The sequence below is a fragment of the Hesperophylax consimilis genome, chromosome 9, assembly GCF_061612785.1.
Source record: "Hesperophylax consimilis isolate HC1 chromosome 9, BYU_Hcon_1.0, whole genome shotgun sequence".
Classification (NCBI taxonomy): domain Eukaryota; kingdom Metazoa; phylum Arthropoda; class Insecta; order Trichoptera; family Limnephilidae; genus Hesperophylax; species Hesperophylax consimilis.
In genome coordinates, this window is record NC_142844.1 from 16,312,213 (window position 1) to 16,330,564 (window position 18,352).

The 18,352-nt window shown below is 32.2% G+C and overlaps 1 protein-coding gene across 1 annotated transcript in view; it reads right to left on the reverse strand.

Moving 5' to 3' along the window:
- Positions 1-1,216: 1,216 nt before the first annotated feature.
- Positions 1,217-18,352, reverse strand: part of LOC149420986 (uncharacterized) — a 39,886-nt gene continuing 22,750 nt past the window's right edge. The window contains exon 4 of the mRNA XM_089635320.1: positions 1,217-3,570. Coding sequence (XP_089491446.1) covers positions 3,530-3,570 — 41 coding nt within the window. The 3' untranslated portion in view covers positions 1,217-3,529. The remainder of the gene's footprint in view (positions 3,571-18,352) is intronic.

The window sequence follows — 18,352 nt, forward strand, 5'->3', positions numbered from 1 at the left end:
CAAGTCTAAGGCATCGCCGTCATTGGCTTGGATACCATGAAAGAATATTTGAAAGCATTGCAGGGAACGGCAACAGCCTGTATATTGGAACTATGTGTCTGAAAAGACCTAAGAAGATCTTGATTCTTGCTGACTAGTTAAACTCTTTCGGTTGAATAAACCCATCTACTAATATGATCGTGCATTTCGTATATCCCGCCCAGTGGAATAAGCTTTCCCAAATACTGCTAACATTTATAATTTAGCAAAACGCAAACGAGTCTTAAAAACCAAATTATTCAAAAATATGTATTATTATTCAAACATGTCGTTATATTTTACCAATATTATGTAAGAAGCATCGTTAGAGTAATTTTAAGAACATGATCACTGATTCTGATCACAGAATAGGGTTACTAAATCATTACTTTGAAGTTTATTATGGTGCTTACTTGAAGTGAAATGACACAAAACTGTGCTAAACAAACGCTTTGTTATTATGATATATTAAATCAATGTTCATTTTACACTGCGGTTTTGTAATATCCATCCATCAACGTCAGGATACTCGGTTAGCTCTAACAGGAAAAAGTGTCGAAACCCAACAAAAACCCTAAAAAGTACAAATAATTTTGGGATCAAAGATAACCTTGTCGAGGTTTTTTTCCCCCTTTTGTTACAATTTTATTTATTGGAGCAAGAATAATTGTTGTAGGAATGTTACTAAATATGTCTGCAAATTATATTATAAAAAGTGGGATCGAAAACAATTCAACTTTTGCGGCTAATTTCGTATTTCCCAACATCAGCAACTATCCCCAGAAGGTAATTTTGATTTGTGACGGTTTTGAAAGGTCAATAAAACAAGCGATGGTGGATGAAATATTTTATTTACATCAAATTATGTAGGTGCAGTCGATAAAAAATCGTAATGATATTGTTAAAAGACAATTGACAAAGACAGGATTGCAGAAATTCTAATAAATAATTACAAGTTTATTCGTAAAATTGCGTAGGTGCATGAAAATGTGATAGTATTTAATATGTTCACATTTGAAGTGTAAAAAATATTAACCTTTTTTGTAACTTTTTTTTAGATGAATAATCATTACATGCATGAAAAATATTTTTTTGTAATTTGTTACTATCTTAAATTTTATAATATATTTGTTAATTTATGTTCATTTACATAATAATGTACGCTTAAAATTAATCTTAAATAACGATGTATAAAAGTTCAGTCATATTTGAACATCACTCTCTTAGACTAATTTGAATCCAATAACATAGTGGAATCTTAAAACAACTTTCAAACCATATTTTCTGTTTCGTAATATTAAATAAACAAAAGTCGTTTTTAATAATTTACGAATAAATAAATAAATATCAAGTTATTTATTTACAAATGATAAGTAATTCAAAATTATTATCAAATAACCGACATTGAATTACACCTATTCCCTTCCTTTCAACATCTCAGTAATCTGGTCCGACAATTCAATCAAATATTAAATACACTTATTTCTAGGCACTACTAAATGAAACTTTAATGAACTAATCAGGTGAGGAATAAGTGGTTTAATTCAGCAGAATGGCGTTACAATTACAAGTATATTAAATATAAACATCAAATTCTATAAGGTTAAACAATTGTTATCCTCTACTGCTCTTTTGTTACTCAAAACTGTTTTTAAAATCAATGTTTCTGTTTCACCAATGCATTTCAAAATAATCGTTGAATGGGGACACTATTACACAAATAATACCCAGAGTCGCAAAACTCTCAAAGTTTGGTAAAATAATCATTTCGAAAAAAATGGTACAATTGAAACATACATAAACTCGGTTAATTTTTTTGGAAAATCAATTTACCAGATATTCTAGTATTTCTACACCGCGGGTGATATATTTATAAAATATGTTATGGTTACGAAAATGTTACTTTTTTTCTTAAGCGTGTGGCAGTTGAATAATTGAATGTGTAAAAGTTTTACTCCAAAGTCGATTAGTATCATAATAATATACTAATAATAATGTTAGGTGCCGTTCGAAAAGCACAGGTAACTGGTTTGCAAATCATTTGATATGAAACTTTTATGTGAAATACTAAAATCGGTTCATTTATAACATGACCATTCCGATTAGGGGCTAGAATATACTTTACTTTTATATTGTTGAATGAATTGTATTTAAGTGTTAGCAGTGGAAGGATTTTGGTTAGTTAAGTACTCGGAAGTAGAATAAAGAAGAACAAGAGAAATGGCTTGTGAGCGTGTTTCGTAATGTAAATATTTCTCTAATCGAGACTTAAATTTGCAATACAAAACTGTATTTACGAAATTCAAACGGGATGGAGATCTACGATGTCAGGCTATTGTGGGTATTGGGCTCAATGGCACAGTTGTTTCCATTCAAATTCGTATGGAGGACACTTCTAGTTTTCTTCATTATTCTATGGTCAAGTTAGATGTGAATTTTTATAACCTAATTATTACATACCGTTAAATATTTTTATGGTAACTACAAAAACAGGTAACTAGTGTGGTTTTGGTGACCGGAATTCAAAATAAAATTTCAAGGTCATTATAAAATTGGCATAGTGCATTTTTTTTTAAATATATTTGGTAGGTATCAGAATTCAATTTCATTTATGCTTTAAATTTCTTGTTATACTAAACATATTCGCAGTGAATTATTGTGAACTATTTCAATGTAAGTATAAATAATAAATTAACGGAAGATCCAATGCGGATCTATGAAGGTCTTACAATATTACTCCCGCTTTTATAAAAATAATGTTATAAAAAGTTATTGCACTTAGTTTACTAATCGTAGTTACTTTAATGGATTCTAGTATTTATAGCTAAAATGGCATATCATGGAACCAATAACGGGTGACTCAGTAAAAAAGGATCAGTTCATCAGCTCACTTAAATCTGAAGAAGATAGAAAAAAAAGATTAAAACAAGTTTTCTTCCTCCTTAGAACCATAATAGTAATAGGTCCACGATGACTGAAATTATGAAATAAAAATAAATCAGGATTTTTATGGAATAATTGAAACATTGACTATAAATATAAAATAAGCCGTCAAACTGAGTTCTCTTACTGCGCCATCCGGTGTTAATTTAAAAGATTCTACCACACTTTTACGCTAAATTATCATCGAAATTAGATAGTTCATCAAATTGAAATCATCAAAGTATCGTAAGATCATCTTCGTCATTATTATCGCATTATTATTGGGGACAACAATAGCGCGATGATTTCTGCAATGATAAGGAAATTAGAATTCCGGAAAATCCCAATAAATTACACCGTCTTCTTTTATACCTTAAAATTAATATAATTCAATGATTTGAATATGTTTGAACTCAAATATAATTTATTACCTATCTACATTGTTAAATTTATCGACTAAATTCAACGTTTTTCAGCATAAAAATGTCTATTTTAAAGAACACATTTTTTAGGCGGTGGTTGGCCTTCCATTGATGTTCTTGTTTCACAAATATGATGTCCGTTGTGTTGTGTTTCGAGAAGAAAGTCATCACTGATACAGGAACTGGTGGTGATAGTATCTGAAGAAACCTGAAAATCAAATAAATAATATTTTTAGTCGAATATTTGCTAGGCACGATTAAATCACACTTTTGTGAGAACCTGTTGAACACACCTTATTAAAATGCAAAAACAATACTGTTTGAAATAAGTTAGGTTAGAGGTAAGGAAGGAATGATGTTGTAGGCATTATATGAGTAAAAATACAAGAAAAAATCGTTATTATTTTTATCAGGCAAATAATATAGAATACCGTAAAATTTTAGCGTCATCGTCATGTTCCAACAACGAAAGATTTAGCAAGATACCAATCTGACAATAAACTTATCTAACTTAATATTTGTAAATGTTTATACACTTTCATTTGTATGCTGGTTTGGGTAATATTTATTCCCAGCAGAAGGTTCAGTTTGGTAAAAATACCTCATTTACTTTTTTTTATGCATGTATGTGGGCATAAACATTGCCGAAAATAAAAACGATCGATCAAAATTGTCGAAAACAAAATCAATCACAGAAACGTATGGAAAATCATCTTACTATCAAGTGAAAGTCTTGGATTTAATCCCCAACACGTCAAAAATCTTGTTTTCATAAAATTATATTTACATACTTGCTTAAGTGGGTTGATAACATACACTTAATATATGTTTAGTATATCTTATCATTCTAAAAAATGGTAGAATCATATAGTTGTATAGAACGTAATCTGCTTTGCATGAATAATTTTAAATGAGAGTACGCTATGTCCACGTAGGTACTTGGCGCCATCTGTGATTGTTATAATGTATGAGCATATTATTAATACGGCAGCGCACGTGCTGGAACTGTCCATCCGAAAAATCCCAGCGCCAAACAAAGGGCACTCGACCACTTAATTAGACGTTAGTATTGCAGAATTTAATACAGCCCTGTGGGGCGGGCTCACATTTAAGCCCTCGGGGTTAAAACGACCCGAGTTTATTTTTTTCCCAATTACGATTAAACATAGTTTCATTATCATATTTTTATTTTTTATCACACAAAGTATTTTTACGCACAAATAATAATATGTTCTCAACTCAATAAATTTACAGATGCGTCAGTAAAATTTATTTGTAATAGATATGAGGAGCTCAGTATCAAAGTGGGACATAAGCCATTTCGATTATTTTGCAGTAGAGTGAGTTTTTTGTTTCGAATATGTAGGTATGAAATATCTGATTTTTTTTACCTGCATAATCCTTGAGCGTAAAGAATCACAAGCCACAAATTAAATTATGCAATTTAATACTCTAACTAATTTATTTTAAAATTTAAAAATGCTTATGTCCGCTTTTGATACCAAAACCAGCAATTGTCCGTTTTTGAAACACATGAACCTGTAAGTGTCCATTTTTGAAACAAAGTCTTACAAAGGTCCAAGGTCTATAATATGAAATAAAAGGCTGTTCAAGTTTATTTTTAAGAAGTATATTTTTCACGAATAACATAATAACAAAATGGTTACAAACAAAAATACTCACTTGGTAATAGTAAGCCAACTCCTTTACACATACAAAATAAAGGGCATAATCTCAATTTTTTAGAGCTTTTGGAAATTAACAAAAATTCTAATAATCTGAAAGATAGTTTCGCTCGCCACTCCTAGATATATTTAAACCGAGTTCAAATATTAGAGACCATACATAAAAATACTTTATTATACTGGAAAAAGAAACCCCTGAGTCATCATTTGGGTATAATTCACTTAACGAACTTTGGTCAAATTTAAACAATGCGGTAATTGGGGAAACTTAAAAGGGGAATAACCATTGATAATTTCTGATATTTTACTAGGAAATCAATAAGAGCTTAGGAAAAAAAACAATAAATTTTCATTTGAGTACCTATTAAGAAATAATATAAACATATCGTCTGTAAGTAAGTGTCCTGAAGTTGGTAATGCTTTCAGAAGGTAAAACAGCTCTCACGCGATGTTTTTAATAATGATTAATTGTCAAATTATTGTCTATTATGTTTTTGTACCACTGCACGGCTTCCGTACACTTCCACTCTGCACCAAAGTGTTTACAGAGTAAATAGTCCACATCGATAATTTTGTGTTCGTTCACTTTTATTCCTATCGCTACGGGTGCTGCATTTATGTCTTCAAAATTATGTTTTTTTTTTAGAATTGATTTTTCTCCTGCAACGTTATTATTGTAAGATAGTTCACCTTTTACCAAAATCTGATTTTTATTGGTTTTACGCAGTGTAAATCTCTTGCATTGAGAAATTTTGAAATGGAATTGTCCAGTTGCTTTTATGTGAAGTTTTGCTTCATCCTTCCAATTAAAAGGCTTCCAGTCACTTCCAATTGTTTTTAAAGAACCAAGAGTTTTAAAAATGTCATGGTATTCTTTTACGTTTATTATCGTGGCCTTTTTTTTCAAATCTTTTTCAATAAGACCGAATACCCGGTCTGCCGGGAGGAAAGAATGTCCTGTAACGGGAAATATTATTTCCACGGTGATTGATGCTGGAGAATCATTGTGCAACCATTTTGCACACATTGTTAACATAGTTAAATTTTTATTTTGGCCTGCACATCCGTCTGCCACCAATCTAATGATGTTGAAGCCTACCAATGATTTGGTTTTCAGCTCATTGAAGATTATCGAAGCCACTTCATTTGATGATTTCCTTCCTTGGTTTTCATTCCAGGTGTATATTGAGACATTATCTGGAGATAAATGGTCTTTCGACGTGCCAGTCACGACAGCTAGATTGTAGCAATACCTTTAAAACAATCTCTATAATAATAAGCCGACTGGTCGCTGACTTTTGGTAAAACTAAGTTCTTCTGGCAGTCGAAAGACATAAGAAAACAATCGTCTGGTTTATCATTCAAGTATTGAAAGAAACAATCAGCTTGTTTTTTATATGTAGTGTTTATTTGAAAACAAGATCATCCCTTTTAATTACATCCTTTTCAATTTTCAGTTTTTCTTTTAATTCGATGCATGTAGGTACTGCATTCGTCTGTACTAGGACTTGAAAAACTTATATTAAAGTTTGTATTGAAGACATTCCTAAAATAAGATTCTTTCACTTTTAAATCGTCAAGTACTTGACTATTGTACATTTTCCATATTTTAGAAATGCTAAGACTTGAATCCAAATAAATTCTTGTACTTTTAGCGCGTGTGTAGTGAGACTCAGTTCCTTTGAGCCCCAATGAAAATTTTACCGACTCTAGTTTTTTTTCAAATAATGAATCCTTTCTCGAGCCACCCCTCGTTTCTAAGGGCACCAAACAATTATTTTTTTAATCTTTTAAACACTCCAATAACTCTATGCTTGGTAATGTTTAATGCAGACAAAAATCTGCAGGTAGGCAGGTTATATCCGGCTGAATTTAGGATACTATATTGAAATGTGGATAGTTTTGGTTTACTTAGTTGCTGAATTCCATTGCGGCGTCTTTTGGGTGGGCGTACTATGCAAAACTTCAATATAAAAGCATCTTGTTTGTCTTTTGCTGGGACGGAGTAGAATGCTCGTTAATAGCCTACACTGTAAGCCACGGCGATGATCACACGTTGGATATCTAGGAAAGCCTTTTGACGAATACCTAAGTTAAGTAAAAACATGAAAATATTAATTATTTGATTCAATAATAAATAGCAAATAAATGCATTTAAATCTTGTCCTTTACCAAAATAAATTATTTAAAATATATATTAATGTAATACCATTTTTAAATTGCATGTAGGTATCGATTGAACCACTCGCAATTCGCACATGACATTTGAACAAATTCGGCTGGTTTTAAAATCAAACAATAATGCCATTATTTCAATAGGAAACATTTCTAATTTTAATTGTATTCATCAAAATATGTTTATTAGTCTTAAAAACGCAGGATTCGAAGTTCATATCGTCGTATTTATATAAGTAAACCTCATTGAAATGAGTACAGATTTGGAATAGTATTACGGATGAACTGACTTACTTTAACGTCTTTTCTCTAGCTCGTTTCCAATTTTCGGGGTTGATTAGGCGCTTGTGAGCATTAGTAATCTCCATTTTATTCAATTTTGATCAATATAGTGCTGGTAAACTTAAATAAATCTCAAATTTCGTCCTAAAACTGTCAACCTTCTTTCACATTCGGCGGTTGGTGACTGACTGTCAAAACAACAGCCGCCATGACACTTTTTGTGATGCTTTTGTATTGTATGTCCGAGTTTGTTGCGAACATGAGTAGCAAGTGTCCGCTTTTGAAACAAAGTGTAAACTTTAACATGCGATTTCTTGTATTTATAGTCCGTTTTTGATAGACTTTCTCAGTTATTCAGTAAGAGAATCAGACATACTACCATAATCAATCAAAATATGCATTTTGGAAAAAGTGGCGTATGTCCCACTTTGATACTGAGCTCCTCATATTTAAAATATAATTTTAATTTTTTTATTTTTTATAGTGAATACCTCACAAGAGTCCCAACTGCTCCCGTCTGGAGCCAGTGAGACTATGGCATCCCCAATTGGGGGATGTTGTGAGGCTGAAGGAAAGTGGGGAAGGGAAAGAGGAAGGTGGGGAAGTACCTGGCTATTCAGATCTAGTCACTAAACACGGCTAAAGCCATTTGGAGCAACGTTTCAATTCTGAATGGTGGTCTTACACCAGGGCGATACTGGTAGTATCTTCCACTCTGGAACGTGCCGCAAATATACTATATATTATTTTAATTAATTAATTGTGAAATAACACAAATTAATCAAATAAAATTTATTTGCGCACGCCGGGTTCGAACCCGCGACCTTCGGAATGGCAGTCCAATGCGTTACCACTGGACTATGCCGGCCGGCTTTATTTATTATTATTATTATTATTATTTTAATATAATCAATGTCTGATTTCTCTGATATTCGGAAACACGTGACATCAGACTTAAACGTTACTTTTAAAAAAATCAATTTAGTTTCATTCTGAAGACTCCAGTAGCACGATTAAACCGGTTTCTGAAGTCTAGTAAATAAGTGGAGTGTAACTTATAATTTTTTTTCATAATACTATTTACGCATTGTTTTATCAGCACCTTAATATTATGTTACACTCAAAATAATTACATGTTCACATATACATTATTAAGGACGGGTTGTTTAGCACCATTTGAACAATTCATCAAATTTCAACGTTAGTTTTCAGGTTCTGTGAAAGTCCTATTCAAGTTCTGTTATTATATTATTATCGTCCAGTAGTTTGACAGTACTGAAATAATAACAGAATTTGTATAGAACTTTAACAAAACTTGAAAATCAACTTTGTAATATGAAGAATTTTTCAAATAATCTGAAGGAACCCGTCTTTTGTCGTCAAATTTTGAACATCTAGTGTTCCTAAGATAGACGATTGATATATTGCTTCTAATAATGCAAAGTTTCCTTCTTGTGAATTAAACAAGAATTCAGAAATGGACAGTGGCCATCACATTGTTTAGATTAATAAGGGAACACGAGGGTTAACCAAGAAGCTTTCATCGTATATACCTAGGTACTGTATGGTATGGAATTCTGCCAAAGGTAAAGGGTGGGTAAAGGGTGTAATGGAGGGCGGGGAATCTAATAGACCAACTAATATTAAATACGAAACTATGAGGTTTTGGCCGGTCGGTGGCTGAGTTGACATCGCGTTTGGATCCCACCCGGGCGTAGCGTGTTCAATTCCTCGGCTGGCTAAGTCCTCCATCACAACACAAGCAACATTTTCCGCTTACTGTGGTGGTAGTAGGAGATTTTCAAATATTATCAGGTTATTCGTAACCAGATTATTTTGATTATTAATATATACAATATATATTAAAAAAATATATTTTGATCATAAATTTAGTGAGAGAATCATAATATATCTCGGGCTGTCGCTATTTAAATGTTCGCTAGAATAGACCAGATTCTGAAGGTTGCATTAAGCCATTCTATAGTATAAAATATGTAAATCTTTAGCCATTATGGAATGTGATTATGTTAATGATAGGTGAATGATTGACGCGGCTCGAAGTGCGTATAATACTTACTAATTATATTGTAAGGAAAACTTATTACGCTAAGGAAAAGAACCGGTCTTTTATCTTGAAATGTCGGAAGATTGCCTCAAAATTCTCACTTTGGAACCAATACAATATCGTACGATACACGTTTTCTAAAAACTGTTTACAATAAGGTTTACACTCACCTCATCAAGCTGCGCGAGACTAAACAATTATTTGGAGCAAACATCTCCATTTTTAGATTTGCCTCAAAGCATACATTTAAATTAATCCCTACACACTTTTAAACTCACTTTGCATTTATAAAAATATTATAGAAGAAAATATTGTACTCAACTCCAATCAATCTATTCACATAGTTAGTTTCTAATTTAAAACGAATAGATTCTTCCCTGAATAAGAGTAAGGCAATCGAAGGTTAACATGAATTTATCTTTTTCAATTAAAATATTTATTTAGATATCCGCAAACAAATTTCAAATTATTACAGCTTTACGTTATTATAAATTATTCGCTCAAATGCATTTATTATTGGATAGAGTTTAGAATTATTCACATTAATAAATAGTTTGCATGTCGCTGGTGTCCTATTGTATGATGACAAATTAAAGTAGCATATTATTATGTTTTTTGATCAATATGCCAAATTAAATCTGTAGGGCACACGTAGTGGTTTGTGCCTAGTTCTCATGTAAAAGGAAATACAACCATTTAAAGTTAACACAATCGACGATTTCGTTACTTATTCGACTAGGCGACCAATTATCGTACAATACTGCTAAACTATAGCCCTACACAAATATACGAATAGGTTCTTCTTTTTTACTGTCCTAATTTAACGGGTACGTTCACATGATTCATGTTTATACCGCGTGCCCTCGCCAAGCATTCATCCGAGCTTTGTTCAAAATACATATTATCTCTGGCTATCTTTCCAATAATTTCACCCTTCTTATTGAAACTCGAGAGGGCTTGTTCCTTGTCCTACCTGCATTGTTCTCCTGGCCAATTTGTGCTTTAAATTATACACCCCTTGTCCGGAGTGACCGGGCTGTAAGGACGGACAGGCCGTATGGGGAAGGGGGTTTTATTGGGTGAGAATTATAAAAGGTTGGGTGGTCCACCACCGAATAAGGGTGGGAGATGGTCAGCATCAGTCAAACACCCTCTTCAACTGACTCATTAGCCAAATCAATCCAACTAGAAAATTATTTATTTATTTCATCCTAAAATGAGTGAAGCTGGATATTTTAATTACAAATTTTAATGACATATATACTAAGCGACGTACCATCAAATAGCCGGTGACCGGATAACTCATCAAAATGATAATTCATCATATCTTTAAAAAGTTATATAAAGTCATGGAAAGTGATGAAACAAAAACTTTATTAACTGGGTTAAGTAGGTTAGGTTAGGTTAGGTTTAATTTTTTTTTCATTGTTTCTAATGACTTTATATCACTTTTGAATTGTCACTGTGTTGAGTTATCATGGAACCCAAATAGCCATAGCAACAAATGTATTTTAATAAAAGTTTTCCTTCGGATAGCTGCTGTGACAACAAGTTAGCTTATTTTTTAAGAGTTATGAAATAACATGTGTATGATCTGTAGTACATACTAGTATAATTTTGATACGGCATCTAATTATTTTTTTTTTAATTATTTACTGTAGCAGATGCCAGATGAAAGGTTTGGTAATAAATTTTGACATGGTACCAGTTAGTGTGGATGAAATCACGATTCGAGATGATTTTACATAATGTCTTACATTACCAAGGCTCACCAACACTAAAATAATTTTGGAAAAGCAAAGGTCTGGAAAATTGTAAGGGCGTTAATCTAGGAACAGCTGCAAGTAATATTAGCATTCCAATTAGTTATTCGATAATAATATACTCTTAAGCAGTAGTAAGCATACGCAACAGGGCGTAATACCCCAAAAATAAATCACGATAATAACATTAGTCGCGGAAATCTCATATCATATCAAACTAAAGCATTGTATACATGCCACACCATATTAGTTTAAATAATTATAATTATTTTTATTCAATAGGTAGATGGTAATAACTTTTATTTTTTGATGAATTTCTGAAAGAGGAACCATTTTAATATCATTTTTTATTAAAGGTACTATATATAAAATATATTCCGTAACCTCGAGGGTGCTAAAAGCTTTGAATGGGAAAAATAAAATTGTGACCTCTATCGGTGTGAGATAAAAACAAAATAATGTATGTACAATATGTTCATGCTATTTTAGGTGTACATAAAATGTGTTCGTTTATATAGCAGAATAAAAAACTCATCACTCACTGCTTGAAGCATTTTCAAGGATATATATATTGTTTTAGAGGGTTCTAAATATTGGCCTAAGTTTTGCGTTGGAAAAAAGAGAAAACTATTCGTAGATTATATTTCTGGAAAGTACAACAATATTATTTGCCACATGTCTTTTATCAATGTGATTTAATTATATAATAAGGAAGTGGGTCCTAAATAAGTTTATAAATTAATTTCCCCCTTCCCCCCACCCCTTATATTTTAGCTAGCCCCCCGACAGGGTCGAACCCTCCATGTGAATGCCATAGCTACGCCACTGGTACACTATTTCATGATATCACTCGCTTGCACGTTCCGACATTCTGACTTCTAACCGTCATCTCAATAATAAAGTATTGCAAAAATTAAATTAAAACATTATTGTTATTATTACTGTTCTGACTTACCTCCGTTGACGGCTTCCGTGTTCAAAGGGTAAAGCAATTCCAAGGCAGCGGGTTCAAATCCCGGCGTGCGTAAGTAAATTGTATTTTATGATTTTGTATTTGTTTTTGGGGTTTTATGCCGTGTTGCGCTAACTCCTTATTTAGCCAAAGTTTCGGACAGCATTGCAGTGTCCATCATCAGGGCACACTGGATGATGGACACTGTAACGTTGTCCGAAACGTTGGCTAAAGAAGGAGTTAGCGCAACACGGCATAAAACCCCAAAAACAAATAACAAAAATACTTTTGGCCGTAAAAATCTTAAATCATATTTGTATTTTATGAATTTGTGTTATTTTAAATTTAATAATTTTAAAAAGAACATAGTATACTTACGGCACGTTCCAGAGTGAAAGATACACTCAATATCGCCCAGGTGTAAGACCACCATGGTTCGAAATGGCTTTAGCCTTGTTTGGTGAATAGATTTGAATAGCCAGGTACACCCTCACCTTTCTCTTCCCTATCTCCTTCCCCTCCTCACTACCTTTAGTCCCACAACCAATTGGCGATGCTATAGTCTCACTGGCTTCAAAAGTTTTGGAGCAGTTGGTTCTCTTGTGCGGTATTCAAACAGAATTTGAAAAAAACTAATAAAAACGTTGGAAGTTATTCCAACAACCCACAAGTCTTTTTCTACAGTTCCGACCCTCGAAGAAAACTAAGGGTTGGTTATGGGTAAACTCGGTTCAGATAATCTTACCTCACCCCTAAATGTCTTGAATGATGGAGGTTCTCACTTTCACATCTTCTTAACCTTTATCACTTAACTCTGACACTTGGAGGTGATTTCCATTCTCTGTGTCAAATTGTACAGAATCAGATTTTATCTCGGGGTAACTGACAGTTCTAATGCAATTGAACGTGAAACTTATAAACCATTTATTTTTATTTTATAATAGGGTTAGATCGTCAACTAAATACTTTAGGCGACTTCACATTTTTGACAGTGCTTTAAAGGGAATGCAAAAAAACCAGAAAACTTGCTGATGAAATATTTGCAGCGTCAATATGTTAAGGTACGATTTATTTAATCGAATTCAAAAAATCTAACTGGAGAAACTTTAAACAAAAAAAAATTTAAATATATTAGTTTTTCAAATATAAATACAATTTAAATATCGGTTCCATGATAACTCAACATAGAGACAATTCAACACACCTTTAAAAAGTGATATAAAGTCATTAGAAACGATGAAAAAAAAATTTAAACCTAACCTAACCTAACCTACTTAACCCATTTAATAAAGTTTTTGTTTTATCACTTTCCATGACTTTATATAACTTTTTAAAGATGTGATGAATTATCATTTTGATTTATCCGGTCACCATTATCTTCATATATAGTTAGTAATAACGTAGATCATTGTAGAATGTATTATATATTTGTACAGCGCCGTTGAGGTGATTTTGCACAAAAAACGGCGATATTCAAATCATCCAAATATTATTATTATTATTATAAAAGTAAAGTTCGCTAAAGTTAGGCAAAGGTTTGCAGCGCTGTCTATCGTGGGACTTTTCTACGCAGGATCTAATGTTCTTTCCTAATCAAATCGCCTGGCGTAGCGACGCTGAAATTGAATGAGGTGGGTAAATTATAACACATTTATAAAAGTGTCTAACTAAATAGTGTAACAAAATATTGTTTCTCATAAACAAGGAAGAACTTGTGTTTACCCGATTTGCGATTAATAGGTTAGTTTTTTTACGCTACCAACGGTTTGCGCGTCATTGTAAAAAGGAATAGTAATTCATAAATTTTTTTTTTCGAAGACCGAAATGTGATAGAACAATACGAGTTGCTTGTATACTGTGAGATTCAAGTATTGATAAATAATTTACCACAACGCCACCCATTTTCCGCTTATGTTGGTTTGTTCCCCTTTCCCCAATCGGCTCGTCGATCAATTCAAATGGCTATAATAAAATATATGTAATAATTTTAAGACTGTAACCCGAAGCCACAAGTATTTTCGTCAATATCGTGAAAAAGATACATTATTAAAACCGAACAATAACTACAAATTGAGACTATTAGTAAACATTCTTTCTCCAATTCCAGTAAAAAATAAATATCTGTAAAGGCATGTTGAGTCAGCACATTCGCTTCCATCAAATCACGGCACGACATCTGCCAAACATAGGTGTTATTATGTTATTTCGAGTATTCGATGGCAACTCTAATGTAAATTTAATTATTAGGAAAAGTGTAACAGCATTAAAGCGTTTACTTTCTGATACGAGTAAAGAGAGAACTGACTAAAGTGAATGGTTAAAAAAATTCCACTACATACCACTAGGTGATGCAGAGTGATGAATTTGAAGTCGTACATATACAGTCAAGTAAGGATTTGTTGTCAGATTTCAACCCATGGACTTTATCAAACTAAACTGTATACTTTAAATGTAAATAATACAATTTTCATCTTCCGACGAAGATCATCAAGTGTCATCAACATATATATATATATAATAACATAAAATGAGTAACGTAATTCCTAAATACTTTTTTCAAACATCCTTAATAAAACTGCTGCAACCGCAAGAAAAAGCAATTTGCCTTAAAAACACGCAATCTTCAGTATGAAAAGATCATGAAACAATCCTATATTGACTAATTTATTTTTCATAAATACCTGATCGGTAAAAGTTATTTCATCAAATTAAAACGAATTTTTAGCATTAAAAATTGATTTCTTTGCAAAAAAATTGGAATTTACTTACTATCAATTAAACACATTTTCTTACCAACATCTTTGTAGAGAGTTACATAATAATGAAACTATTCAATTTGTGATCTTAGATTTCCATCTGTCGTATTTCCAACGTTTGACTTAGCAACATAGACTTCCCGTCTAAATTGCCAAGTACATAATTATTGCTGTTTATTTCCAGTAATTAATCACGGACAATTATCGTATATTTCCATTTGAAATGTTATAAAGTACCTTTATACCAGGTATCCATCGATATTATTTGATATATTTACGAAAAATGAAAAGCCAACGACCACATTAAATATCTTTGAAATTATAAAAATCATTTCCAATCTTATTCGAACTACGGCGTGTATCTTTTGATCTTGGCTACGACAGACAATCCACCGGGACATCACCCTCCCCCATTAGGTCGCAAAAAGCCTGAATTCGCCATTCGCCACCCTTCCAGTAAACTACCCCTTCCACGTGTCGTGAGTCTGACAAGCCTTACCGCCAGATCGGCACTTCGCTTTTTGTCACAGATATTCAAATGTTCTTAATTCGTATACAATTGGCTGGCTTTTTATGACCGCGTCATATTTCATCCATTAGCAGGCTCTGTGTTGTTCCTTTTAATCCGGATCCAATCTCTCCCCGTTTCGATTTCGTTTTGATATCAAAATAGGGTTTGTCAAATTTTGCGTTGAAATTAAACTAATGGTATGAGCTGCGAATGGGTTTGGCGTTTGCATAAATTCTTTGGAGTTTTTCGTTAATTGGATAAATTTTAACTAAAAGCTGTAATTTATAAATCATCATCTTCTATGTCTATTTTATCCGCTTTTGACTTCTTGATATAATGGCATACACACATTGACCAAATAGGTCTACATCAATGCATACACAGACCAAAAAGGCTCCTATCTATTTCTTAGAGTTTATCTAATGGTTGTTGGAATAATATTTTATCCCAATACCTGTATTATGTCATGAAAATGGATAAGTTAAAAAATATTCTTTGGTTTAAAAATCTCTTTCATCTTAATTAATTATATTTATTTTTGCTACAAGGGAATATTAAATTTATCGATGAAATACCTGACACGAAATTAATTTAATTTGCTCAGATGGAAATGGATCCAGGTCAAACAAAATGCACATATTCCGTAGGTATATTTCAAACACGGAAATTTTTGGTTCAATTTAAGTACACGACAGTCTATTATTTCTGAAACAACATAGCATTTGGAATGCAGCATATTATCTTTATGAATAAAATATCCAATATGCACAGAGCCCTGTTCAGAATTTAATAAAGTGAAGAGAGATGTAAGGTATTCCGCATATATGACTGTGAGTTATCGTTATTGAAATCTCTTTCAATATCAAGAGTGACCACTGGAATCAGGGGAGTTTATTTGTGGGACGCTGTTTCCACAAAAGTAACAACCTGATTGTATGTAGGTAGTTTGGAAGTAGGTACCTACCTAGATATCTTTGTGCTATACCTAGCGTACTTTGATACCAAATTCAATTTTGCAGTTTGTGCCGCCATGGACCCAAGTAATGTAAGCGTAAGGAAAAACGCTGGCTTTCAAAATATTTGTTTTTATGTTAAAATGAGCTTTGAAATATATTTTACGATTATTTATTATTCTACGGTAATTTAAATGATATGCGAAATATGTGTTGTTCATATTATTTCTGCATGTAATTATTAGTTAAAATAATAAATATTGACGATACTTGAGATAAGCGAAACCTGGTTGACAGTCATTTATTAATTCAATAAAAGTGGTGTATTACAAAGTGTGTTTGTTCATTTAATATGAAATATAATGTATTGATCTAACGAACCACTTGTAAAATAAAATACAATTTTTTAAAGAGATATTTCTCAGAAGTTATATTTTATTCACAGTGCAGTCTAATCGTTTTTGCAATCACTTTTTTTTAAATTTCACTTGGAAGCTCGCTGCACCAACTAACACGGTATCATTTTTTAACAAATGATTTCGTTTTGTTCTCCAACACTATGTTTAAAAAATATATTAAACTATCCGCTTTTGTCACAACGCTTTTCTTACTCACATTAGCAACTTTCAGTCATGTGTACCGTTTTTTTTGTTCAATAAATACATTTATCTGAACGACGCTCAATAAATCGAAGGTCCATTACAGCGGTTATGCTCATAAAAATAGTTACAGTGGTCCTTCAGTTTTTGTATGATCAAAATCAGCGAGAAAAAAATTGCTCTTAAACTCATAATTGATTGACTTACAAGAGATTGATCGACGTAATGACACTAATTCGCGATTTCAGTTCACGAGAGTTCCGAGATAATAATAATATTTCTAGGCCAGACAAAATTTTCAAGCAAGCTTTGTCTACTTAAAAGTCCGAATGCATTGAGCTGTCAGGAAATGAAAATATTTATTCATTGGTTTTTGAAATTATCGAGAATTTCATCAGAAATCCTAACAGTTTACGTAACTGGTCAGAAATATAATGCATAGGTGTATTACATACGGCTTAAAATGGAAGCAGTTTCGTAAATTTTACTTATACTTTAACATCTAAATAGGCTTTATTTCAACTAACAATAGATAAACTGAGAACTGTGTATGTGTGTTGTGTATTGCTCATGTTTTACTGAGACCGAAATATATAGGAAATTACGTGTTATATCGACGTCTAAATCCTGTCCAATCTAATCGAATTTAACTTCAGGCTTGTTTTTCAGCATCTGTGAACAATTATTTCAACCTCTTAGTTAATCGTCTAACCAAGCCGTCGAGACATATTGTCGACATGAAGTGCCCGACAATTATGACCTGAAAGCTTTAAAAACTGTATGCGATGGGTGGACAAAACCATTATTTTACAGGAAGTATTTTTCATAAATAATTCGATCGAGATTCATGTAACAAACACAATATTAATGTTTAATCAATTTGCTAGACGAACTATAGCTTCATTTTTCGGAAAAAATCTTTAAATATTTGGTACCTACTTTAAATACTTTCTGAAGTAGCAGTATATTTTTACAGTAAAATTAGTTGGTAAAACATAGCTATAATGAAAAAGTAAACGTAATTTATTTAGGGTGCGTGATTATTTGCATTCTTGCTTGTTTTAAATTTAAAAATGCGAAATATTTCAAGATGGTTTTGATATCACAAAGAAGAACTGAATAATTATTTGAATTTATAGCAATGATGATTTGTCCTGTTCTAAAAAAAATCTCAAGAGCAGATGTAAAAAAATTACGTCCATTACATGCAGAATAACGGTTACCTTTTCGTTTGTTTTGAAGGAGCGAA